This window comes from Centrocercus urophasianus, unplaced genomic scaffold, assembly GCF_019232065.1.
Source record: "Centrocercus urophasianus isolate 14NV4802_14NV808 unplaced genomic scaffold, USGS_Curo_1.0 seq_19, whole genome shotgun sequence".
Lineage (NCBI taxonomy): Eukaryota > Metazoa > Chordata > Aves > Galliformes > Phasianidae > Centrocercus > Centrocercus urophasianus.
Genome location: NW_024884744.1, coordinates 1,862,732 through 1,889,103, shown reverse-complemented (window position 1 = coordinate 1,889,103; position 26,372 = coordinate 1,862,732). Strand labels below are relative to the sequence as shown.

General features: G+C 42.9%; 1 protein-coding gene across 1 annotated transcript in view; it reads left to right on the top strand.

The window, feature by feature from the left end:
• The first annotated feature begins 6 nt into the window (after window positions 1-6).
• Window positions 7-26,372, top strand: part of PPM1L (protein phosphatase, Mg2+/Mn2+ dependent 1L) — an 87,900-nt gene continuing 61,534 nt past the window's right edge. Inside the window, exon 1 of the mRNA XM_042820358.1 lies at window positions 7-471. Coding sequence (XP_042676292.1) covers window positions 73-471 — 399 coding nt within the window. The 5' untranslated portion in view covers window positions 7-72. The remainder of the gene's footprint in view (window positions 472-26,372) is intronic.

Here is a 26,372-nt window from a genome sequence, read left to right as displayed (position 1 = left end):
GCCTCGCCTCGAGCCCGTCCCGTCCGCCGGGAGCGCGTTGCATGGTGTGGGGATACACGGTCTCGATAATAAATGATAGAGGATACAATGACTTTGCTGTCTCTGCTGGGTCGGATCATGCGTTACTTCTTGCTCAGACCGGAGACCCTGTTCTTGCTGTGCATCAGCCTGGCTCTGTGGAGTTATTTCTTCCACACGGATGAGGTGAAAACCATTGTTAAGTCCAGCAGGGATGCGGTGAAGATGGTGAAGGGCAAGGTGGCCGAGATCATGCAGAATGACAGGCTCGGGGGACTGGACGTGCTGGATGCCGAGTTCTCCAAGACCTGGGAGTTCAAGAGCCACAACGTGGCTGTCTATTCCATCCAAGGCCGGAGGGATCACATGGAGGACAGGTTCGAAGTAATCACCGACCTGGTGAACAAGACTCATCCCTCCATCTTCGGGATATTTGATGGGCACGGAGGAGAGGCAAGTGCTCAACTGGAGAAGGGGTGGGGGGGAGGATGATTACAGGACGAGGAGCGGACGTGTCCTTGCCTGTAAGGTTCGAGCGGTTATCTTGAGACACTGGGGGATTCCTTTACTCTTTGGGGGAGCGGGTGGGGGGGAAGAGTCTCTGAGTACGGAGGGAGGAAGGTACTCTATTTGCTTTCTCTTTCATTACCACTTTCACTTGCAGTGTAGTGTAAATGTGTTCGTGCCCTCTCTGCCCTTTACAGTAGTAAGGTTTCATTAAAGTAAAAGCCGTTGAAGGTGGCTCCTACGTGCACAGAATAATGCTGATGAGCACAAATTCCCTGGAAGCATCTTTTGTGAGCACGGAGTGCCGTGTGCTCTGATTTTGGCAAAGGGCTGTCAGGGGCTGTGCTCATCAGCAGCGCTTCCAAAGGAGCATCCTGCATGCGTTCAGCCTCGGAGCTGGGCTGTGTGTGTGCCTTCTCTGTGATTCGCCCTCCTCTGAAGACAAACAGGTCATGGAGAATGAATTCCACACTTATGAGTTACATATTGGTTTAACAAAATAATATTTGTGTTTCATACTTGTCCCCTTCCTAGTGGCAATCCAGAAAAACTGTTATTTTGAAACTCATGGTGTTTAACCTCTGAACTTATTAGATAGTGGTTTCCTTTCAGTTGTGCTGTGCGATTAGTGTTCTTTCATGCTGTAATATGTCCTTTATTTTAGATGACAAATGTCGAAACTATAGTTTCCTCTTTACTTAGGATTGTGGTGCTGCCAGTTAGCTTTTTGTATGGCAGAAAGCATGTATTTCATAACTGCGGCAAAGAAGTGCTGAAGAGGAGGAGGTTCCTTGTATGACATTAGATCCAGCATCCATTATGCAAGGGATGAAATTATCTTAAGGGTTTTGTTAGGGTAATGGAAGCTGGAGAGGAATACTGAAGTTTTTCATGCAAGTGCTCCTGCTGAGAAGCAAAGCTGCGTGTGCTATACAGTAGGAGTGCTTGGGTTTTAATCCAGCTGCTCCCACAGGTCAACTATTGAATCCTTCCTAGAAGCTCTTGGGCAGTGACCAAACACAGGAGCACAAAGGTGGCATCTGCTGTCCCTCTAAACCTGTGAGTGCTCGCTGGAAAATCCAGGCCTTGGGCAAATAATTATAAACCTTCTCTTGTGTTGCTTGCACAGCTGTAAAGTGATAATGCTTTTTTATTTTTTTATTATTTTTTTTTTTTTTTGCAGTGTCCAGTGTTTAAAAATAAAGGCAGCACTTTGGATATTGAAAATTGTCACCTTCACAAAAATCGTGATTGTGTTTGAACTTTGTTTTCCTTTTTGTGTCTTTTTTTTGGTTGGGATGCAGTTGTGCCAACTCTTATTGGCAAACTCGTGTCAGATCACTGTTCCTTGGCCTTCGAGGAATAGTAGTAGGAATATGTGTACATATCACGAGCTGATACACGTCTTCTCATCAAGGGTTATAACTTCTGGTCTGTGAATTTGGTACATCTGGCTCTTTTGTCTTCTGAGGCTTTGGACAGGAGGGACTTTGTTCTGTCTTTTGTTGTCTCCCCTGTTGTTTAAACCCGGCGTTCCTGTCTCAAATGATGAGCCAAAATGAGTCTGAAAGAATATCGTCTCGTTTTTAAACAGTATTCTGAGATTGTTACCAGTAGAAATACAGTGTCAACAGTTAAACTCTGGCATTGCTAAAGAAAGATCTGTTTTCTTTCTTCAACTTGTATCATCTGTGTATCTTGGTCCACGTTGGATTGCACGCTCAGTTCCTTTAATAACCCAAAGCTAACACAGCATAGCAAAAGGATAAGGAAGTGCCCTATGTGTATGTGTGTGCGTATAGACATACAGATATGTTTTGTCGTGGAGCTTGAAACTGCATCCATAAAAATGTTAGAACTGTAATACTAAATCTGTGGAAAGCTCAATTACCTTAATTGTTTTGATTCCCCAGGGAACTTTTTCTCACTGTGGCCGAGTGTGAGTGTTTCTCTGAGGCCTGCCATTCTGAAGGGCCTTGTAGATCTTCCTCCAAGCCTTACTGAAGTTAATGTTTAAAAGCGTAAGAGCGTCACTTATTTGTCTTTCTCATAAAATCCCCAGCTGTTCTTTGTGGCCTTTTCTCCCACAAAAAATAAGTGTCTGATGGCTGGGGGCATCCCTTGTTCTCCCAACCAGTTTTTACTTAGAACCAGAAACAAGACCTGTGTGCTTTGCACACAGCAAAAACAGATGGCAGAAAGTCGGTTCTTTATCTGCGGGAATCATAGTTCTCAATAGAAAAGAGGGGGGAGAAAAGAAATAACAAAATGAATGGTTTTATTTAATCTGTAGTACATAATATTAAATTTCAAGTCTCCCTTTGAAATTGTTTTCTGGATGGCTTATTTGTATCTTTTTGTTTAAAAAAAAAAAAATCATGTAACACTTTTCCTGCAGAAGTAGCAAAGCCTTCGTGAAGATGATATTTTTGCTCTGGGCTCCCGTCAAATATTGCTGTGTAACAGATAAAGAAGGAAATGCTAATCTCTAGAGCTGAATGTGAAACAAACTGTTGTATGTGCAGGAAGAAATGGTTTTCCAAATGGACAATGCCGCAAATGAAATGCTAGATTAATTCTTTCCAGCTGTATGCAAGGCAACACATCCCTGCTAATTACTTCCTGCCACATCAGGTTGAAATAGAAGGAAAGAGAAGCATGATTCAAGTAACACAAATTACTGTGTAGTGCTGGTTTATGAGGATATCCAAGTTTTGCTTAAGTACTGCCAACTCTTTGCATAAATTCCACTTCTCTCTTATGTCACGTGCTCTTCCATTTTAACGGTTTTATCCTGAATAGAATGGCAGTCATTGACTGAGATTTTGTGGTGGGCTTGCTAAGAAAGCAACAGACAGCAATTATTATTAATGCACCGTTACAGCGAAGGACGTGGTGCACTGCTGTATTGCTTGCTGTGGGGAATAACGTTTTAGAGGTGAAACTTGATGTATGGTGTGTAGTGTGCTCTTTTTATACAACGTCAGGTTGTCTTTTTCCTGCTGGCTGAGCAATTGCAATGCAGTGTGGGCAGAGGCAAAGAAACAGGCTAGGAAGAGTGACAAAAGTTTTGCCCTGTTGTCTCACTGAGAGACCGGTGAAAGGAGTCTTGAATGTGATGTAACTTAGAATCAAAGCAGAAGTGAAGAAAGCTTTTGTCTGTCGCCTCCTCAGCTTCTTTATCAAGCTGAAAGATGCCTCGCATGTTGGCTTTGTTGTTGTTCATTTTTCTGACTGTGGGGCTGTCTGGACTGAGGAGTAACAAACCAGATAAATGATAAAATAATATTCTACGAATTTGAAAGCTGAGCAGTTAGAAGGAAAGGGCATTTCACCAGGAGGATTTAACCGTTTTATCTATGACTTACTGAGGGTTTCTTTGAGATATTTAAGGTTTAAGTGTTCAGTTTTAGCTGAGATCTCAGTATTGGACGAAGATGAAGCAGCTCACCATGTGCAGTTTTATGATTGTGGCCACGTTGAATATCGTGTTATCAACCCTAGGAGGTGACAACTTTTAAAATGAAAGCATTAGGACCTTAAGGTGCTTGTTTGAGGTTGAAAACTGATGTGGACTACCAGAGTGAGAAGCTCAGTAACCGTCTCATGAGAAGTGTCTTGCTTTTTTTTATTTCTCTTAACCTCCTGAAGTGTTCTTATCCACCTGGATAAGCAAGCTGGGGCTGGTTTAGAGAGCTGCAGATACAGTGTTGCAGGATGTGAAATACTCCTTGTTCATAGTGTAGGAAGCTCAGATGTGAAGGCAGAGAATTTGCTGTATGTATGGCTATGTATTCAACCATGCACAGAATCTTCTAAAGCTTTGTGGGCCGTGGGACCTTGAGATCAGCAGCACGAACTGTTAGCAGAGATCTCTGGTTACTGATTAACTCTCAAAGACAAGGAGGGAAAAAAAGAAGGTCAGAAGATAGTGGTGAGTCCTTTTTCTTTTTGTCTGAGCCTATGGAAATGTGAATGCTGAGGTAAAGCCTGGAGAAGGCAGCCCAGTGCCAGCTGTGTGCAAATGAGCCTGCTGTGCATTTGAAGTACAGGTACTTGAAAGCATGATGAATCCACCCTGATTCACTGGGCTGAGCTTGCTGCTGTGTGCTGTCTCCTTGAGGACTGCCACAACAAACGAGTTGTAGGAGGTTTGATTGGGAGTGAACTTCTGCTGTACTGCGTGCTTAGGTCACAGCTCAGGTGGTGGTGTTGAACAGCAGTGGGATGGCATAGTCACCAATGAAAGGGAACAGTTCTTGGATATTGTATTACAGGACCATGATTTTCTGCCAAGAAAGCTACAGTTGGCTAATTCCGGGGTCTGTGTTCCCATGTGAGCTGCAAAAATGTGATTATAATTGCTTAAAAGGTGCAAAAATTTGTAATTGGAAATGAGAACTCTTAGCACTGTCACTCACAGCTGTATTTATTCTTCGGGTGTGGAATTGAATCTTTTTCAATTTTTATAAAAATCGAAAAGTCAATTAATTTTCAGTGTATTCTGCCCACTTAGCTTGAATCGGTGCTTCTATGTTTGGGTGCACAGGCAGCTGCTTTAATTAAATCAGCTTTGATTCATAGATGCTTTTAGATTATGAGCAGTCATTTAACTTTCTCTCTGAGCTTGAATAACTCCTAGGAAGTGTTTGTGTGCGTGCTCCTGCTCTGCAGTAAGAGCTCTGCAGCTTTTGCCATAGATGGGATGGGTGTTTCACAGCTGCTGAGCAAGAATGCTCAAGCAGCCCTTGCTGGAATGCTTGATGCTTTTTGACTCAGTCCCACATCCTGCTCACATCCTTAGGTGTATAGGCAATATTTAAAGGTAAATGGAGGCTTGGCAATGAGGAATGCCTTAAATTTCTTAAAGGTGTGCAAATCTGTGCTACTGATGCTACTTAGTGTACTGATAGACAATGGTAAAGGCATGTTAGCTAGCTTTGTTTAACACAGCCAGGATGTTTAACAAACAAACTTAAATGCGGCTTTGGGGCAGTGAGATGTTGAAACAATCAGTTCTGTAGGTCAGGGAGCTGCGTATTTTTGAGTGTTAGACTAAAAATTTGTACTCTTGTCACATGAGATTACTAAAAGCAGCAGATCACTCGAGCTTTGGGCACTTTTTTCATGTTTCAGTAGCTCTTTTGGACCACAATAATATTTTTCCTTCTCTCCTTGTTGTTAGAGAGATCCAAATATTTAGGGTGTAAATTGTATCTTAAAACTGGACTTCTGGCTTTCGGCAGCTTCATTTTTTAAACAATCTCCAGGCTCCAGATGCTCTGTTCTGCTGCAATCCAGTTCTCCCTGGTTGGAGCAGCACAGCAGCACTTCAGGTGGGCCCTGTGCTGTGATTCTGTTCCTCAGGCCTGAGCACCTCTAATTTTCCCCTTGATTTTGGGACCCTTCAGAGCTCTTCTGCTTCACCTGACCTGTTGCACATGTTTCCCTGGCACACGTATCACACCTTCCCAGCAGGAAATGACAGCACGTCCATTGCCCTCATGTTCTGACAAGGCCTTGCCTTGGCTCCAGGAGCCTCTGATTGTGCTGAGTTAGGATATATTGCTGGATGAGTCCCATCATGTTTTGTGACCCAGAAAGGTGTCCCAGAGCTGTCTGACACTAACGCTCCAAGGTCCTCAAACCTCAACACGCGGAGCTTGCTCTTCGTTTTGAGCACATCGTAGATTCTTGATAGATCCAGAAAAAGGAACAGAATGCTTGTTTTCTGTAAGCTCTGTGAATCCATGGATTTCAGATGAGAGTTCTGAAAACTAGTTTAAGGGCAGCAGCTGCTATAATTACACACAAAGTCTGGGAGCTGCCTTTGCTGGGGTGTTCAGCCTGCGCCCCAGGGTACCGGAGATGAAGGCTAATGTGAGCTGCTGCTGCTCGTGCCGTGTGGCACATTCATGCTGTTTTAACTGAGCTGTGTGTTCCTAGCAGTGTCTTTGTGCCCCAGTATGAAAACCTCTATAATGAGCTCTGGAATGTGTTCCCTGTGCCACCACCTTCTGAAAAAGGGCGCAGATGAGAGTGAGGCTGTTCTTTCTTAGAAACAGCCTTTATGACTACCAATTCCTGACAGCTGCCAACTCCCTGGTCATGTTCAGGTTATGATCACCATTCTCGTCACTGGCTGTTACTTAGATACCAGCCCAGCTGGACAGACCAGTTCCTCTGGCTCAAAGCCATCTCTTTGCCCAGGAGATCTTCAGTGTAAAAGATCACGAAGGTTTAATGATCTTCTGTTTTTATTAGCCGCGTAGAGTTTCAGTTCACCCTGATGTTAACGTGACAACAGGAGTCAGATACTTCCAGAAGGAAGTTTCCATGCTGACAAAGATGTACAGAAAGGCAGCTCGTGATCTCAGAGCTGTTATGAGTTGTATGCGTCATCAGCAGCTGCAGCAAGTTGGAGAGTGCCTTTATTTTATTTATTTTTTGTGCTTTCACTCCAGCCCTTTAGCTGGTGTTAAACACTTGGGCTAGTGCCTTTATTAAAGCAGTTTAAGATTTACTGCCAACTGTAGTGATTTTATTTGGAAGTAATATAGCTTTAAGCAATGTAGTTTCTTTCATTATTTTGCTGATAAAATGTTTTGAAGGTTGCAGAGTATTAATAGGTAGTTAGAGCAGAGCAAATACTGAGAGTGCGTGAATCGTGGTTTGAGTACCTGCCCGTTTAAGCCCTGTGGCCTGATGCTTAGATATGGAAGCTGTTCCTGGTCTGGGATAAGTGATCTACCTTGATTGCAGTCAGGAAATAAAAAGATGAAGCTTTTAAGTCTAGAATAAATGGCTACCTATAAAGTAATCTAAATAGAAAATCTACCTCTTTCTACTTGTGTAGAAGTGTAATTCCAGGAAAGCTGCTGACGTGGCTGCACCTGGTACTGAGCTGGGAGGAAGGCTCAGGCTCCAGGCAGAGCAGCTTCAGAGCTGCTGAGCACTAAAGCAGCCAGTGGGAGAGGATGAAGTGCCACTGCTTGGTTGGTGCCGTGACAGGCTTCAGAGCGCAGAGTACCAGTGCTGCTGGTACAAATTGATTGTGATGCTGAAACATTGCTGGCTCTCATCATCTCCGACCTTGTCTGATTCACAGCTGTGTGAGCAGCTGACATCTCCAGCCAGACAATCAAAGGACGTGTTTTAACTGCTAAACCACAATGCAATTATCCATAGCACGTTATGTCGTCAAACCTCAAAGTTCCCCTGGAGAAAGGAACATTTATTTGCATTTACTTTCAGTGCTGGAATGTTATCCCTTGCAAATTTTCTCATTGTCCTTAATGTTGAAAAGGTGTTGCCCCCACTCCCCCCCCCCCCCAACCCCCCTTAAAGGTAAACATTTTAAGTTCTGCTACAGTAGCTGATACTGTCATACGGTACTGCTTTCAATCAATACACTTTTAATGTAATAAATATCTTCACTTTTTCATTCTGTACCAGATGGAAAACTGCTGAAGGGCTCAGAATGTTTCTTCTGATAGTGAAGGTGCTCTCTGATGTGTTCCATGGCTCACTTGCACTTCTTTGAACTTGCATTTTAAATGGGAACTTGATTTATTTGCAGGTAGTCTACTCATGGACTCCACCAAAGAATTGCTTAAACTTTCCCTGCAATGTGTGTTCTCCAAACACACTGATGCAGAGGTATTGAAAAATCTGGGTATGATCAGCATGCGATTAAGAGGAAACGGAGGATGAAATGTGCTGATCTCCTTAGTTTCCCTTCTGCTTATCGCCCTGTTACACCTCAGGTTCTCCTGCAATTGAGATGAAACCACTTCTTCTTATGGAAGAGCAATAGTGTTGGCTCCTGGTACTGGGAGCTGATGCTCAGTACCCCATGTTGCAGCTGCTGGCATTCTCACAGAGAGATGTGTATGTGCTTGGCTGGTCAGGTGCTGGAAACTCTGAACTGTACTGAGGAAAGCTGTTGGTTGGTTGTTTTGTTTGTTTGTTTGTTTAATACCTGCCTGAAAAAAGGGCTGTTGCTGTCTTTTCTGCCCATGCAGTTGGAAATATCCAGTGTCTGCTTTGGAATAACGAGGCGCAGGGACTTGTTATTCCAAAGAGCAGAATGGGGCAGGGTGATGAGAGGGGGAGTCTTGATTGGAAGACAAGAGTGTGAGAAGAGGAGAAATGGAAGATAGCACGTGGGTTTGCATCGTTGGTTGCCTTAATTACTGTAAGGCTGGACACAGTTCATAACACAGCCCTAGCAGGACTATAGGGCAGCCATAGGAGAACTACTATCAGTTTCAGTGTACAGTGTAGCACTATTTATATACTGCTTGAGATCCAAAACCTGGGAGGGGTGTGTGTGTGTGTGTGTGTGTGTGTGTGTGTGTGTGTGTGTGTGTGTGTGTGTGTGAGGGGTTCTTCTGTAGCTTAGGATGAATATTGATTTATTTCTCTGTACACATTTGAGAAACAGAGAGCATGAATGTGAATTTTGGCTGCATCTCTCTGTGGCTCTTGAAAGCACGAACGGTTTATAATTCTGGATGCTCTGAAAAGGAGACTTTGCCCTTTTTGTTCCTTCTGATGTCCATTGCTTTGCTGGCAGATATTGAGAGTCCTTATTGCTCAGGGTTTAAGGAACAAAATGTGGGACCAGCTGCTCGTGTCATGGTGCCAACTGGCACAGAAATGTCAGACAAGAGCTCCAAGCAGCCCCTCCTTTTGCTTATGCACCAAACATAAATAGTCATGTGAGGTGTTGCACTGGTTTAGAGACAGTTTGATATGACAGACTTTTTCACTTTGCAAAGTGGATGTTTTACGCTTTCATATAAAATACATCACAGAAGTTTGAGGGTTGTTTTGTTTTATAAAAGGGAACTTGTCTTACAGCTACTATTACAGTCGTGGTTTTGGAAGGCAAAGTAGAGTGATTGAATTCTCTGTGGATGAATGCTGCATGAAAGATTTGTAATCTTTGGCAATTAGAAAATTGTTGCTGAGGTTAATGGTGGTATTATTTTTAACTTTGAGGGCAGGAGCAATCTCCTGCCTCCGGGATGAAATTATTTCAATCAGTGCTTTAAATAAGCACTTTCTATGATGGTTCGAATTTACAAGTGTTTAAATCATCAACCTGAATTCTTCTTTTGCTTTAGTATTTGTTTTAGCAATTATATCACTTGATATACTGCCTTACATTATCCGATCTTGTATTGTTTGTGGAAAGGAGGATGGGACACGCTATCGGTTTCTTCTTAGAGATTATTTTTTTCCCCTGTTCTTGTGTGGATATCAAAACTGTCAATAAAGGAGGAAAACTGAAATGAGACCAACGAATGTATCTACATTTGTTAGAAGTTATGGAGTGGTTTGCTAATAGAACTTTTTGTGCTGGATGTTTTGACCCTATGGAGCATGAATTTATTTGAGATATGCTTTGGGACTTTTGAGCTTGATTGGACATAGAAGCACATTCTGAGTAGATTTGGGTATCTCTTGGGATGTGTTGGTGTTCACTCTGCACACCTCAAGTTGTGTGTGCTGGAGTTTGTATATTCTCAAGTGTTCATGTAAACCCCCAAGGCTGACAATTGACAAAGCTGTTTCTAATAAAGTAAACAACATTATAATGCCACAGTGCAAGAGCCAAAAGCAAGTGTATCCAGCTCCATTCAATATGTAAGTTTTAAAAGCTTTTTTGGCATGTGGGTTATGCATCTCTTATTAAGGAAAACCTGACAGTGAAGGAAGATGAAAATCATGTTGATGAATAATAGGAAGGGACGTAACCTCAAACCCGCTCCAGTACAGAGGTTTTTTACTGGAATGCTTTGCTGCTCAGCTTCCCAGCACTCCCAATTGATTGGGAGAGGAGAGTGCAATTTGAGTGACAAGTGCTGTTCAACTTTGAGCTTTTTTTTAATATACAGATTGGAAATTTGGGAGTTTGTCTGTCACGGGGGGCTCTGTGTCCACCTAGTTGTGTTTCTGATTCCAAGCATTTCAGAAGTATATCAGGAGAAAACATCAACCTCTGTGAACAGGTGTTTTCAGATCATTTTACAGGCTTACATTTCAGTTTATGTCCCCTGGCTGTTAGGATACAAGTCAGTAACACAACTGAAAATAGAACTTTAGAGTCCCCCTCGCTTTTTCTCCTAGGTGCAACTGCGCCTTTTTTCCCTATCAGACGTGAACATCATCAACTGTGTAGCTTCTGTTTCTTTTTAATGTAATACCATCACCTGCCTGTTGCTTTTTGCAGTCTTGATTTTCCTCTCTTAATGTGGTTATTAAGAAAGTAATGATTCCTAAGACCTTGCAGAATCGATGCTTATTCCACAGCAGCACTGTGCACCTTAATGGCTATCTTCTGTACCAAAACATGGTTCTGCTGTGTCCCTGTTGCTGTGAGAAGCCCTGATGGAGACACCAGGGACGTGAGCTGGGCTGCTGTGGCTGTGCAGAGCCTGAGCTGGCAGTGGTTTCTCTGCCCAGCACTGCTCAGTGCTGTAGCTCTGAAGGCTTGTAGCTGGGAGTTGGCTTCATAAAGTGAAATCAGTAGTATGGAACAATATGAATAAGTAGGAAATACTTTCATGTGCTGCATGAGTGTGGCTGCATGGCACTGCTGGGACCTGGGACAGAATAGATTTTAATCCCTGCTGCCTCTCTGGATTAACTCCCAGACCTTCCAGGCCATCCTTGTAGAACTGCACGGGGGGAGAAGCTGAACTTCATCTTGGTGCTCACCTGCATCTCTGGATGAGAGGCGTGGTGATCTCTTTCTTTGATAACAGCTCTTTCCATGTAGTGAGCTAATGACAAGGCTTGAAAACTTGGCATGATTTGTTCTCTCTTGAGCAACGTAAAGGAGAGTCACTGCAAGCAATCTCTTCTTGCTATTCAGCTACCACAGGTGTTGCAACGTGGATTCCTGGGGCTGTACTCTTTCTTTCCTCTAATTTTGAGGTGTTGAAAGGAGAGTTAAGTAAATGCCCTGGAAGACTAAAGTTTTGTGGAAGCTGCTGCTTTTGATCTAGGAGGTCAACTGCTGAGAGGCTGGGGCTGTGAGCAGAGCAGCTGGAAGGAATATGGGTAGTGCTTTCTGATGTAAGTAAGGGCAAAGAAATTAAACTAGGAAACAGTATTTTTTTAATATTCTTCATACAAATGCCACAGATGATCTATTTAAATGTTTTTGGGGGTTTGACTTTCAGAGTTGTGTTGATAAAACACTTAACACTGCCCCAGTTTTTCTTCAATTAATGTATCTGTATCACAAGACTGTTGCCCTTGGCAGTGAGGAGAGCTTCAAGGTGAAAGTATGGGTTGGGAACAATAAAAGGAAATTAGATAAATTAAAATTGGGAGTGGAGGACTGTGTTGTTATCGTGCCTTCGTGTAGCCACGTGAGGAGAGGTAGCAAATGAACCAAGGGAAGTTAGTGCATGTAAACCCCAGCTGAACGGGGATCTCAGCATTGCTTAAGCAGCTCTGTGCCACTGGAAAAAAAAAAAACTCGCAAGTGTTCTTTGTATGCAGGAAGAAATTAGTGAGAAATGAGGGAGGAAAAAAGTGACAGAGCTAATGAATGCCTGATAGGAGCATACATATAAAAAATTAAGTAGATAAAAGTAATTAGTGGTAGCAGTAAGCTAAAGCCCAAGCGGTGAGTTGCCAGGGAATCTAGACTTTTCTAATAAACAGTTTCAAGTTGTGTCACTGCTGCTTTGCCTACTTCCATCATTAAGCCATAAAACCCAAGAACTTCTTTAAACATCAGAGTTCAGGAGCCTGTCACGAAGCTCTCTTCAGGATGAAAATGAGGCAAAACACTCCAGGGAAGCTGTTCTTACTAATGTATCCCTGCAGCTGCTGGGTCCTGCTGAGTGCAGGTCCCATTGATGTACTGCAGGAGGCTGAGCATTTCTTTGCATTTAAAGTTAGAGCTCTCTGGCACACGCAGGTGTGCAGGAGCCTGAAGGGAGCTGTGAAGGTCTCACACTGGCAGTGCTCTGTAAGTACTTTGCATTTTTTTCCCTCTAACTCTAGCTGTGGTGCTTTGGGATGATGAGTTGGAGAAGCAGATGGGATTCCTTAAGAATTGCTGGCTTCCTGCTCATCAGCAGGGATACAAGGCCAGAGTTTCACTGGTTGAAGTTTGCCATCCTTTGCTTGTCCCTGCTGTACGACCTTCAAATGTGATCATTCTCAATATTTGAGACAATTTGAACCAGCTGCAATTAGTAAATGCATTAATGATCTCTTATTTGCATGTCCTTTAAAAGACAGGAACGAAATACATTGCAGCTGAGTTTCAAAGGGATCAAAGTAATGATGGGCTGACCTGCCTGCTGCAAGCCTCACGTACCTGCTGGGGATGTGATGACTTCTGGTCGGTGAACCTGAAAGAGGGGGGCTTTCTTATTGCTGTTTTCTTCTTCAGTAGGAGAATTTATAGTGCTGAAGGATGCTATGCATAGCTTGAAAAGAGCTTGACTTAATATATTGAAGAATAGAAGCTGGACATCTTTGAGCAAAGGTTTAAAAAATACAAGAATAGCAAGCCCTGTTTTTTCCTACTTATGGAAACCCAAAATCAATTAATTGGTTTCTTGTTTCATGCCAGTGAAGATAAGAACTGCATGCTTGGAAGCAGCTGCAAAGCTGTGCAAATTCTGTGCATTTTTTCAATACTGGGTATTCCCATGCTCCACTGAGAGGTGTTATAAGAATCAGATGTAAAAGTGCAGGTGCAAAGGTGTGGGTATTTTGTGTAATTGCAGTGCACCGTAACGTACTTCAAGATTTGCAGAGAGCCAGTTTTGCTCCTGTTTTGCTATGTGAGTTCTTCTCAGGAAAAATCTTGCAAGAAGCTTGAGGCAATAATGGATTTAACACTCATTTAAAACTCATTTCTTAAGATGAAGAGAAATATTGCAACAGAATGAACACTGTGCTGGGTTTTGGCAGTTTGGGGCCTGGCGTGCCCCTACCACTGCTGTGCCTGCAGCATACAGAAGTTTGTTAGAAGCAGCAAAGGGTGCTGTGATGTGGAGCTGCAGCGCTGGGGCTGAGCAAGATGTGCATGGTTAACCTGGGTGCCTCTCAGATGCTCGTCCTGCTGAGCACATCAGTGGTACAGCAGCCACATGCTGCTAATATGCAAAGAAGCTATTTAAAATTAGCACTTCAGTCTATAAATTTATCTTCTGCTGTCTCCACTAGACCTACTTAGTTCCTCTTCATTTTACCCGGCACCCAAGTTGAAATGTTTTACTGCTTAAATAAAATATTTGACAGCTATTGCAGGAGCTAATACTTGATGTTTCTGCATGAAACTAGATCACTGTTCATTAGGATGAAATTGAGATTTCTTGCTAATTAGGGAAGATAAAAGTGCTGCTTCGTATCCTCCTGTATGAGAGAATTTAGTACTAATTACTCATTCTGTGATTTTGTTTTTCACGTACATTTTTCAAGTACAATTTTAAAATCCTCATATCCTTTCTTGAAACTGAATTTCAGTCTGCACTCAGCAATCTGGATTTAGGAGACAAATAGGGAAGCTGCAAAGCACCAGCTAGCACTGTATCTCGGATTTATCGGTGTTAGTAATTCCTCTTGTTTGTCTGGACAAGAAATCTGCATGCACGCATTGAATAAATGGTGTGTGGGTAGGAATGCACTGCATGTTTGGCCGTGGTGCATACGTAAATAGTGTGAGGTCAGACTTGAAAATGCTGCTGTTCTTTTCAAGTTGAAAGCAGATAATAACCATAGATGTTTTATACGTGGAAAGTGTATTTAGTAGAGCTTTTATTAGCAGTTGAATGTGGACTTCTTTAAAAAGAAATCCCTTCTTATGTGCGTATGTGTTTAAGTCAGTGATATTCAGCTGTCATTGCCTGTAGGTATTCAACTTGCTTGTGTGTGGACTCTGGAAGCTGGGTAGGCTGTCATCCTCAGCATCTCAGTGCAAGCTGACTTCAACAGAGGAGGAGATTGGAGGGTTTATCGGACTAACTTCTCGTTCCCGCTTCAGAAAGTTGCTTCAAACTATCCTGAAAGTGAAGTCTATAAATTTTTTAAATTGCCCATACAGTGAAAATTGCAGACATGGTAGCTGAATAATTAATTGCTCCCTGGTTGTAATCCTGGGGTGTATGCTGCCTTCCCAACTGCAGATTAAAGTACTCAAGTTGTCTTCAGTTGCGAGGCCTTGGTCTAGATGGAATGGAAGCAGAACTTTGAGACCAGAAAGAGAAAAGACTTGGGGCACACGTGAGGGAAGAGATGGGGAAGAGCAGAGGGTAGGAATTGCGGTGTTGTGCAGCTGGATCCAATTTAGTTCTTGCTTTTTGTTAGTGTGTCCAGGACTAGTAGTCTGCCCTTTCGTGATCTCCCAGATGGTGTTTGCAGCCCTTGTTTGGCTGACAGAAGACAACTGGAATGACAGCTATTCATTGTGTCAGGGGAACGCCTTGCGTGGACAGCAGCCTCGCTGTGTGGGAACCGGTTCAAAGGCTGTTAACTGACGTGTGTTGATACGCAGAAACAGAGGCTGTGAAAAACATGTCAAGTGTGTGATGTAACCCAAAGGTTTATCCTGTCTTAAAAGAAAGATGGGAGGTTTCTTTAGCAAAAAGATGCACTGTGACATTTCGCCATCTGAAAATGAATGAGAGACATCACTGAAAATGTTCAATTTGAGGGCTATGGCTGCTCATCTATGAAACTTGTCAGAGCTGGATGTCAGGAACAGAGAGGTCGAGAGAAAATGTGCAGAAGATGAAGAATCTGGTGTTTAGGTATTTAGTAGGAAAGAGGCTCTTGAGGATTTGTTAGTTGAGATTATTCCAAATGGAAAAATAGGAAACTTTAAAACAAAACAAAACACCTCTGTTGGGTCAGAAGCTATGTCAGAGATGGAGCATTTGCTGTGTAAATTGTGAGCTACTGAAATGGGGGAGTGATATATGAGAACTTGCTTCACTAATTATTGTGGAAACTCCATTTTGCTTACGAAATATTTGGAGTATCTATTGTAAAAGCACTTAAAAGAATTTTTGTGTTATTGCTGGATTTATGAGTTCTATTTAGATTAATCCCATCTTAAAAAAAAAAAATTACTTCTCTCTAGAGAAATAATGCCATTTTAAAATGGGAATGCAGTCAGATTTGTGCCCTGTGATTATTTCATCTTCCCCAGTCCCAACAAATGATAGTTCCCCTCAGTAATGCCTGAGGCTGGGGTTGAGGTAATGACCCTCCTGTGATAAATACTGATTGCACTGATGCCCTCCGGAGTTCAGAGAACATTCTTGGTTTGAAATGTTAAAAAGAAATATAAAACAGTTGCTCTGTTCCAACAGGTCTCACAATATTATCCATGGCTACAACAGAGACAAAGAACTGATAAGCACTTAATAGTTACTTGAAATGATCTAATTTGTCTGGTGACGCAAATCCACGATTGTCTGCAAGATCTGCTGAAGTACCGGGTGACTGAATAGGGAAAAAAGGTGTGTTGTAACAGACAGCAAACACTGAAGTTCAGGATGCAATACACAGCCAGCCTCTGGTCAGCAGACTTGGCGGAGGGTCTGTGTGGTTCTGCAGGAATTCCCCAGCCATGAGGTCATCTGGCCTCCCTGCACAACAACACCCGGATCCCAAACACCTACAGACTGTGTGAATTTTGTCATGGCTGCTTTTTTCTTTGGATGTCTTCCCGTTCAAGATCATCCTAGTTGTGTAAGATTTCAGCCTGTCGCAGGAAAGCTCTCTGATGCAGTCTGCTACTGGCCGCTCTTGCACCTCTGGCTTACTGAGGTGTATTCTCCATCTGCTGTTTGGTTTCTTCTGGGTTTTCCTTCACCCTTGTTTTCTGCTTAAAATCAGGAGCAAATGTATTTCTGTATTCTGGGAACTCTTAAATGTGCAACCACATGTCCAAATGGTGGGCACAAGTAACTGCTTCCTTGCTTTGCCCTGTGAGGAGGATAGATTTGCTTTCTTTGTGATGAGTTAAGCTCCAGTTAATTTCATGTATAATTAAGAAAGCTAAATATACGTTTCTTCTAAGGCAGGATTTTACATACATAACTAAATGTTCCCCAAGAAGCGATCCTTCATCGTCTTATCAGAAAAGCCACAACTATGGCACCTCAAATGGCACGAGTAAATGCAAGCTAATTCCTTTTTCATGGCGAGCCTTGTGTGCTTGTAATAATCCCTTTCCTGCTGTTCAGTCAGAAATGTGGCACTTGGTAAGAAGGAGCATCCTAACTGAGGTGCTGATTAAATGTCTACTGTGTCAGAAGTATTTACCAGTCAGCTTTCTTAGGTCCTGTGCCTTTTGGTTTAGTCTACTAGTTGGGAACAGAGCAGTGTTGGTTAGATACGTGTATTTACACAGACACTTGTGTGTTACTGGAGTCATGGTCTTTAAATGCCCAATAAAAGCTCTCTGTGTGTTACAGAACACAAAATGTTTGCAGAAGACTCAACAGACCAGAAAGTGGCAATAGTGCCCTTGGTTTTCATGCTAAATTCAGATGCCATTGTGAGAAGAATGAAATATGGGAAAGCCCAGAATGGAAACTATTATTCCACTGAAGCCCGGAATGCACCACAGATTTTCTAGAGGTGTAATGAGAAATTGTTTTTTAAGTAGCAGATATATTAGCCCCAGCAAACAGAATCAAGTTCTGTGGATTAAAACTTCCTGAAGCAGGTGTTGAAATCTTTAGCAGGCTCTGATTAATCCTATGGACTGGGCTGAAGGTTTGCTGTTCATTTCTCTTTTCCAGAAAACCTGAGGAAACGGTTCATGAGTTACGTATTTCCAGCTGATCAAAGAAGCTGCAGTAGATATTGGCCTTTTTGAGATACGTGTGTGGTGGGGGGGGGGAAAAAAAGGGGTAGATTTTGTAATTATCAGCATGAAAGATCAGCGCCTGCCCCACGAGGAGTCAGTTGCCTTTGAGGTGGGAGCCCTCGGCTTCTGAGAAAGGAAGAGAACTGTAGCAGGATGCTTTTTTGCTAGTGAAAAGAAAGATAACCAAACGGTTCTGAAATCTGGTGTCAGAACGTTTGTTAGAAATCTCTCAGAGAACCTTTAATATGATCAATGTGCGTGTTTTGGTGGCTTTTTAGGAGGCTTTAGTGTGCCTTTTTAAAGGAAAAAAGAAAGCAGAAAACAATCGTAGTAGGACATTTCAGTTACTGAGAGATGCAGTGAAAAAGCACTAATCTGCAGTGAGTAATACGGTGTGAAGGTAGGCTGGGTGTTACTGGGAAATTTGCCATGTGTGTAGCTTCCTGCTTTTGATTTGGAGGCACAGAGTAGCTTTCTTTCCAAGCTCATAAAAAATAGCTCCAACCCGTCTTCCTCAGACTATAGTCTGTATTTTCTTAGCTCTCATCTATATTCAGAGGTTCTGGTAGACTGACATTTAATTTGTTTGCACTAAATTACTTTGCATAAACATACAGGTCTTAAAAATCCTTTCTCACCCACCCTAGTGCATTGGCAAGCTGCTGCCAGGAGGGGAGCTCCCATTCTGTGTGCTTTTCCTCCATCCTCCTCAGGTGGTGCTGTGATTGTGGTGGTCACACAGCCACGGGCTCCTAAATTTCCTGTGGATCTGCCAACCTGGCTGACACCAAAGATGCACAGCTCCCACCACAGATGTGAGGAAGTCTCAGGAAGCTGCACATCCTGCTTGGGGTGGACCCACATCTGCCCGAGATGTCTTCACCCCCAGCCACTTGCTATGGCAAGCACTGGTGTCAGCAAGCAGTCCTGGAGCATTGCCTCCCATAGGAGAAACCTGCCACAAAGATAGCCAACAATGTCAGAAGGGTTCTCTGGCAGATAGGATGTTTTGTCCCTTCTGCACAGTATTACAATACTGATAATTTTTTGTTACTGTTGTTCATTTCACAGCCATTTCCATTTTTCCCTCCACTTTCCTGTCCAGTAAATCTACCATTTTTCTCACTGGATTCCCTAAGAAAACCTCGTCCATCCCACTGACTTCTTTAACACCACTCCTTCAGCTCTGCCCCTGCAGTTGTAACTTGGACAAATCTTTTTGTTCTGTTCCAGTTGCTGCACTTCTCACAGATCTACAATTATATCTGTTTTTTTAACTGGCTTAGTTGCCTTCTGCCTGTTTAATTTTTCTTTTTCTGGACACTCAAAACAGTGCAATTAGATTTGTTTCACTATTAGAATAACTCTGGTATTAAATGGGGAGGTTGGTGGCCCTGCCTGTGGTGGGGAGTTGGAGCTTCGTGATCCTTGAGGTCCCCTCCAACCCGGGTCATTCTGTGACTCTGTAATAACTCTCCATGGTCTTTGTTTCCTCCATGGTTTCACTGTGCCAAAAAAAAAAGCACAAAAAAAAGGACATTCCTAATTCCACAGCTCCCTGAAGGTACTGTCCTAGTAAATGCTAGGCGCCTTGTCAGCTGACAACACTGAAATGAGGTTGTTTTATACAGCTGGGCTGGTGATGCTCCAAACAAAATGCTGTGAATTTTTTTTGGGGGGGCTTGGTTTTGTTCTTTATAGCCTGCTATAACATCATAAACAAACAAACGCGATGCCCTGCAGAGCTCCTCTACCAAAATGAGTGTACTTCTAACAGTTCTGTCCCATGAAATCAGCTACTGCCAGCCAGCTGGTTTGAAGCTCCCAGCCTGCCTGCATCAGGCCCTGACCCCAGGTAAGGGCATGGGCAGTACAAGGCAGCACCATCTCAGGGCTCAGTCAGCTGCAGCTTTTCGGCCACGGCTGTGCTGGGGTATTTATCTATTCCAGAGGAAGTCTGATACTGGGAAAGTGCTTTTTACCTCTCGCTGAGCCACGTGCGCTGCAGCCCATTGCTAAATGGTAAGTTTCTCAGCAGTAATAACCAGAATGTGCTTTTGGGGTGTCAAGCTGCTGGCTCAGCCTGTGCCTCTCTCCTGGCCTCCTCTCTCTCTGACACTTGCCTGACTGTCGGGAGCTGCTTCAGGCAGCTGAATTGGTGGCAGTTTGTTTGCCCTAGCTTTTAGCTATGAGGCATGAGAGGGAACGTGTTGGGCAACTTTCTCTTAAATGGGGCTTCTGTCTGCAGAGGCTGTAGTTTCAGGCACTTATTTTTCTGTGCAACTCTGACATAAAGAACCTGCTTTTCCTTCTGAAGGCAGTGCCTCAGGTGTCAGACTCTTTGTGATAGTCTTACAAGTATTCCTGTGCCTCATTCACTACATCTCAGCTGCTGATCTTCCATTGCGTTTTTTATACCTGGATCTTGTTGTTAATTTTTTTTTTTTTTTTCAATTCAAAAACTTCCTTTTCAAACCCTTCCCCACTTCCACAGATCAGCTTAGCTCCTCTGGCCTTACTGTCCTGACTGTTCTCTGTTGACCCCTTTACTGCATTCTTCTTTTTCCTTTCTGAGTCCGATTAAACTTCTTGCAGTTTTCGGTCAGTCTGTGAAGCTATGGGGGAAGTAATTGCTTCTTTAGAAATGTTTCAGAGGTGTGGGAGAGTGGCAGTGGTGCTTTCCTGCTCCTATGCGTGCTACAAAAGCTCAATCCAGGCATGGATTATGTCTTGTGAAAGGATATATTGCCTAGGAAGGAGGCAGGGTTGGTAACTATAACATGATGTTTGAGTGCTTGGTTTTGCGTGAGCATCCTTTGTACTGGGATACAATGAATTACTTGTCTTTGATATGATAAACTGTTATTGCAGATTTAAAAGTGCTTCATAGTATGCTAGGCATAGTAGAGACAGAGCAAGTCTCCCAAAAGGCTCTATTAATATTCATTACAGAGTTAATAGCATTACAACACTCCAAAACAGACATAATATAGAGAGAAGAAACTTTGTGGGGGTTGAATCTGAGGACTGTGAGCTAAAAGTAGCTGCTGCACTTTTGGAGCTGGAGCGTGTTGGCAGCAGGAGCAGCCACACTTCTCTCCTTGCAGCCATTAAAAGACAGGTGAAATACAGCATTGCAAAGCTTCACATTTTGAGCTCCATAAATCCAGTTGGAAGAGGCACCCAGGTCTCTTGGCACCAGCTCTACGCAACCTGTTGTGGTGGCCACAGGAACTGCAGTGATGTGCCCAACCTGGCAGCACTCGGTGCTCAGGACTGGTGTGCAAAGCACACTGAAATACTTGCCAGGGTGCATCTTCCCTATCAAACAAAATCTTGTGTAATGAAACCATTGCTCTGTTAAAAAGTAAGCTGTTTGCTCTGCTTGTGCAACTTTGTGCAGCATTCTTGGTATTAACAAGCGGTTTATTCTCAGCAGTGCTCATACAAAGGAAGCAGTCGTATTTTATAGGCAGAAGGTGGCTAAAATGGAGCAACGTGTTCCTAGAAAAACTGTGTCATTAGAATAAAAAAGGGACTGACTCCATACCAGCAATTGGAGTAGGAGTTCCTGGCTGATTTCCAACCCGTTTGGTACTTTGGCTGTTGTACTGGTCAGTACTTTCAGGCTTTTCTTGGCAGCGTACCCGGATGCCATATGTTTCTTCTTTACAGTTAAGTCCCCCAGTTAGTTCCTCATTGGATCCTAGGCAGAGCTTTTGGGGGGGTATAAAGGAGCTTTGTGCAGCAGAAGATGAGGCCACTTTGTCGATGTTTCTTTAGGGCTGGACCCCACTGCCTGTCTGATTCATTCAGCCCAAAGGCTGCCTCTGAGGGTGAGCTGGAGTAAGCTGATGGTGACAAACTCCCCAGTACTCAATAAATGGATTCAGTGCCTTATTCTTCTACCATTTTCTCACTATCTAGTTGCAAAATACCTGGTATCCCTCACTGTTTATGGGTATTACTTGCACCTTTTTTTCCTGAATGTGACATTGCAATGAATTTAGTTAGGAGTTGAAGCTGGGGCTTAGCGTGCAGTAAATTTGAGTCTCAATGAAATGGCATATTATTACGTTTGCTTAGGAAGGTAGCTTTTGTTGTCTTGGACTCTTTGCATCTCACACATTCTCGGTATTTCGATTTATCACCGTTTTGTAATTGGAAATGTGTGCGATTCCAAATTGGCTTTCATGCGTCTTGACCTGTTCAGTACCACCTCTGCTGCATTTATTAGCTCTGAATTGCTTTAATGTAAAAGTAGGTGTTCCATTTGATGTTTGTTTTGTGTTCTCTCTTCAGTGTAGCAAAATTTAGAGAGAGGAGTCAGAGATTACCTAATAATAGCTGTAAGTTTTATGAACAAGGCCATAAACACTGCGTTTTCTTGCACCGCTGCAGGTGGGTTAATTAGTTCTGCTCCTCTGTGGCAAAGGAACTGAGTGGTAGGTGGCAATCAGCTCTGTTCTGATGTGTTCCCAGCTCAAGGGACTAAAGCTTTTGAATGATTGGGTTGGGGGTTGTTTATTTTTAAAGCCAGTAATTGTCAAGGCTGAGTCTTTGTAAGGTGTACTTCTGCCTGCTTAGGTGTGGGTAATAAGATCTGTCTGTCTCTTGAGTGGAATCAGTCTGAGCACCATGTGGATGAGCAGCCTTACTTTGGTAGTCGATTGTAAGAGCTTTCGATTCTTTCAGAGCTGTGGTTAAAATCAGGCAGAGCAAAACAAAAGGACAAGTATTAAAATGTCTAAAATATCAATGAAAAGACGGCAGATTATTCAATTTGTACCTTTGATGGTGCTCAGGTGACGAAAATACCAACTTCTTAATTTGTGCCTTAATAATGTTTTTGAAGGGAAGATTTAGAAAAGAATAATTATAGGAACCGAAGGGGATCAATGTTTGCAAATGATGTTTAAGAACCCTTTGCTGCGGCGTCTGCCAGTGGCGAGGAGGCCTCGCATCGCAGGGTCACTGGGGCAGCAGAAGGTCCCTGCTGTGCTGCCATCCTCTGCCTGCTGTTACGGGCGGTTGCAGCATCGCATGCAGCTGAGTTTGGTTTGGGACTCGACTTTGTGTCTCCCTGAAAGTCTGTGCCAGCGTTGGTGTGGAAAATCGTGCCAGGAAAACAAGTGCTCCCATCTCACAAGTCCCTTGAAAATCAGTCACTGACATAAGTCGTGTCTGTTTAGGTTTTCCCCTCCTGCAGCCTAAGAGAAGCACTGCCCTAATCCTGCCAGATAAGGTAACAGCACGTGGTGCAAAGCTTGCAGAGGGTTCTGTTGATGGATTCCTTCATGTGCTGCTTTGTTGCCCCCTCAGAGCACAGCGTTTGCTGGGTTTATTCATCCCACCTCATCTACACTCCAAAGAGTCTCTTTAGACCAGTGCTGGCACTGGGTTATAAACCAGGGGTGACTTTGATGCATCCTGTTTAGGAGACTGATGGCTTGGTGTTATTTTGTTGTTTTATCTCTTTTTTCAGTATAAATTACATTGTCTACCTGCATGATAATTGTTTAGCTGGGTGCAGACCACAGTTGGTCAACAGATAAGTAACCAGTGATGTAATTTTGAAAGTGAGAACTGCTTACTGTGTTGGTGTAAAGAAAGGTGAATGTCTCCTCTATCTTTGTTTCGGAAGATTTGAAGGCAGACAGTCTGTGATGAAACATACATAGGAGAATCACTTTATGACATTAAATTTGTAGAAGAGCTTTTGGAAATAGCCATGAACGCGATAAAAATGACTTTACGCTCCCATCTGTTGAGTTGCAGGCACAAAAGAGGTGTCTTTGTGTTAAATCCATGCTGTATGACATGAAACAGTCAAGCTGTTAGAAACAGATAAACAACTCGATACGGAGCTCCTGCATGCACTGAGAGCAGCTTTGGCTGATGAATTTGAGGGGTGAAAATCATAAACACGCAGCAATTATAAAGGCTGAAAGATATTTTGAATTAGAGTTTCTAGCTTCTTAGAATTCATTTGATCTGATCTAATGGGAAGATTTAGGAGGGGTTAAGATAACAAGTAGCAAACCTCTAATTTTAAAATTGGTTCCCTGCAAAATCAATTATACTTCAAAGTACATTATGCTAGGAATAATAGCATGGTTTTGTTTTTGTTGTTTCATATGTTTTCTTTGCAAAGCAAAACTTTTTTTTTTTTATATTCCTTCTAGGACTCTCGGTTGCTTGTCGATAAGGATCATAACATGTTGTAAGCATATCATTTTATGAAGAATTTGGGTAGTGAGGAATTAAGTTGCACTGCTGGGGAAACAGTAAAGAAATCGACAGTAGGTGTAGGGGCTGAATCACGTTTGTGGAAATGGTTTTAATGGAGTGTAGAAAAAAAACGTAAGTGCTGTGTGAAAGGTAGCTGAAAATTTCAGCAGAGGAGAATCTGTTTCTGGTGCTGTTGCTACATGTATGCATTTGCCATCCATTTGCTTTGTGCTCCATTAGAACGAGCTGATGTTTCTAATTGAAATACCCATTTTCTGTGCAGGCTGATTTGCTTTTTCAGGTTTCCTTAGAGCTGGAGCATTACTGTGCTGGGGAGCAGCCAGAAACAAAGCACTGACCTGATAAATGTGAGCTCTTTCTCCTGCTGCAGCTCAAACAGCCAAACCCGAGCGTTCCTCACTGCAAGTTTATCTCATCCCAGCATTGCCTAAATCGTGTGTGACGTGCTGACCTTGTGTGAGCAGGACTGTGAGTGCCAGGAAGGTAAAACCAGTACTTCAGATGTGCCAAAGTCTTCATAAACGTTTGCTGAAATCCATTTGTTACTCGTTTTTTGATGTTATTGGGCTGCATGTCAGTCCACTGACACTCCGTGTTCCTCAACATCTGTGTCTTCAGCAGACGCTGGCTGCTATTCCTGAGGTTTCAAAGAATGCTTTCCATTTCCTGCTTACTGGTCTTCCCAAACTGATATTTGTGGCTGAGCTGCCTGGATTCGGTGTGCAGAGCTGTCCCCACAAACTCTCTGTGCCTTAAGTGGAGAAATACTAAAAATAGTTGCAGTCCTCAAAAGGAGAGGAAAAACAAATCAGGCTTTGGCTTTTCTTCACTGTTCTGCTCTGTTCTGTAGCCTGGTTTTGATACAACAGTTCTTATGGCAAAATCTTATATTCATCTCCAGTATCCTCATTCGTGTTTGTCTGCGAGATTTGCAGTTTATCATATCCTTGCCAGTGTTTTACTCCTGAAAATTTCCAGCTCTGTGCTGTTATTTGTAGCTTTCTCTCATCTTCTGGTCCTGTTTTACTTAGAATTGAGATATGGAATGATTGGGAAGTCTAATCTTTTCCTGAGCACGAGTTCATTTTCTTCCTCTCTTTCGTACTTCTCTTCCAACACTTCTTACCTGGTCTTTCTCTCCTTCCCATGTTCTGACAGAGTCCTTGAAAGCTGTATGGTTGGTCCTTTTTCTCCTTTGAAGTCTCAGGGTGAAATGTACAATTTTCACCCTCTGTTCTCCCTGAGCTGAGATGTCAGTGTGCGTGGCCAAGTCTCCATCTATCACTTTTACTGTTACAATTTCCTTGACTGACAGTCTATATGCCCAAGGGCTAAATTTTGCAACACCATGTCGCACACATCCATTTCCTTGCACTAGGCATGTCTTGTCCTTTTGGTGGTGTTTCCAAGTCAGGTAATGAATATTACTGCTTTAAACAGAGTTGTGAGGCACTTTTTCCATTCAGTTCCCAGTCATTTATACTTCTTTTTTACTGTTTTCCAGGTATCCTTTTAATTCTGAGTTCAACTTTATTATCAAGCTGCTTCTGAGACTGTCAGCCTCAGGTCTGCACTCAAATCCAGCTCATGTCTTATCTGTGGCACTGTCCTGCTTTTCTTGCTGGGGAGAGAGTCCTAGATTCCCATTGCCTAGTTCTTGTGCCTCCCCTGTCAAGGGAGAAGCACTCCTTGTACAGAAGTCACGTTGGTTTGGTAGATTTTCTAGTTTATTCAGGTGGTCTGCAGTGATGTGGGGCATGCAGCCCTTCAGAGATGCTGAACACAGTTTACTGATCAGGGCCTGATACAGCAGTAGGTGCAGACAGCAGTGAAACAGAATAAAAAGGCACTGCAAAATGTTCGTGTTGAAACAGTTTGCTGTTGTTTGTCAGCTTTGCACAGTAACCCTTCCCTGTTGTAACAACATCTGACTGTTTGTTGAGCTCTGATTGACTCTTTTGATCAAAGAGTTGTTACTCATTGCCTGGCTAGATTTTCTCAACCAGTTTATCACTCCGTAATACAAATGTGAAACACAGTCAGCGTCTGGGGAACTTGAGCTAAGTTTGATATTTGTAATGCCAAGTGAATAAGTGCGTTGTGTTGAAGCTATTTGAAAAGTTCTCTGCATCACAGGTGATGTGCCTGTATGGTACACACAGCTGTTTCATGTCCAGCAGCTCTCACGTGGGGACAGAGTGAGGAGTTGTCTCACAGTGCTGTGATATTTTGTGTGCTTCTGATTGTATCTCCTATATAGATTCATCCACTCTGAGCAGCACTCTACTCTTGGTGAGCTTGTGGGCCCACAGTTAGTGGAACAAATATCTAATGCAGAATCCCCCAGCACACAGTGGTTGTGCTTAAGTGCAGGAAGGAAAATGAAAGAAAGCCAAGAACAATGCATGATGTGTGTGAAACAGAAACAAGCAAAGCCTCAAATCTGCCTGTTTTGCGTGGTGTCTTAATAGAAAGCAATTGTTCCTTGCAGAGCCTCTGCTCTTTTAGCCTCCTTCTTCTTTTGCAGGAATGTCAGCCCACTCTGAAGCAGGCTTGGCTGCTTGGACAGAAGAGCTTATTATTCAATTATTGGTGTTCAGAAATGGGCTTGGGTCGTTAGATAAAACCTTGTTTTAAAACTCAGGCCGACGCTATCTTTTAGTTGCATCCCCAAATAGCCTAATGGCATTTGATGATCTTTGAGGAGCTGTGAGCTTTGCAATGTTTCAGAATA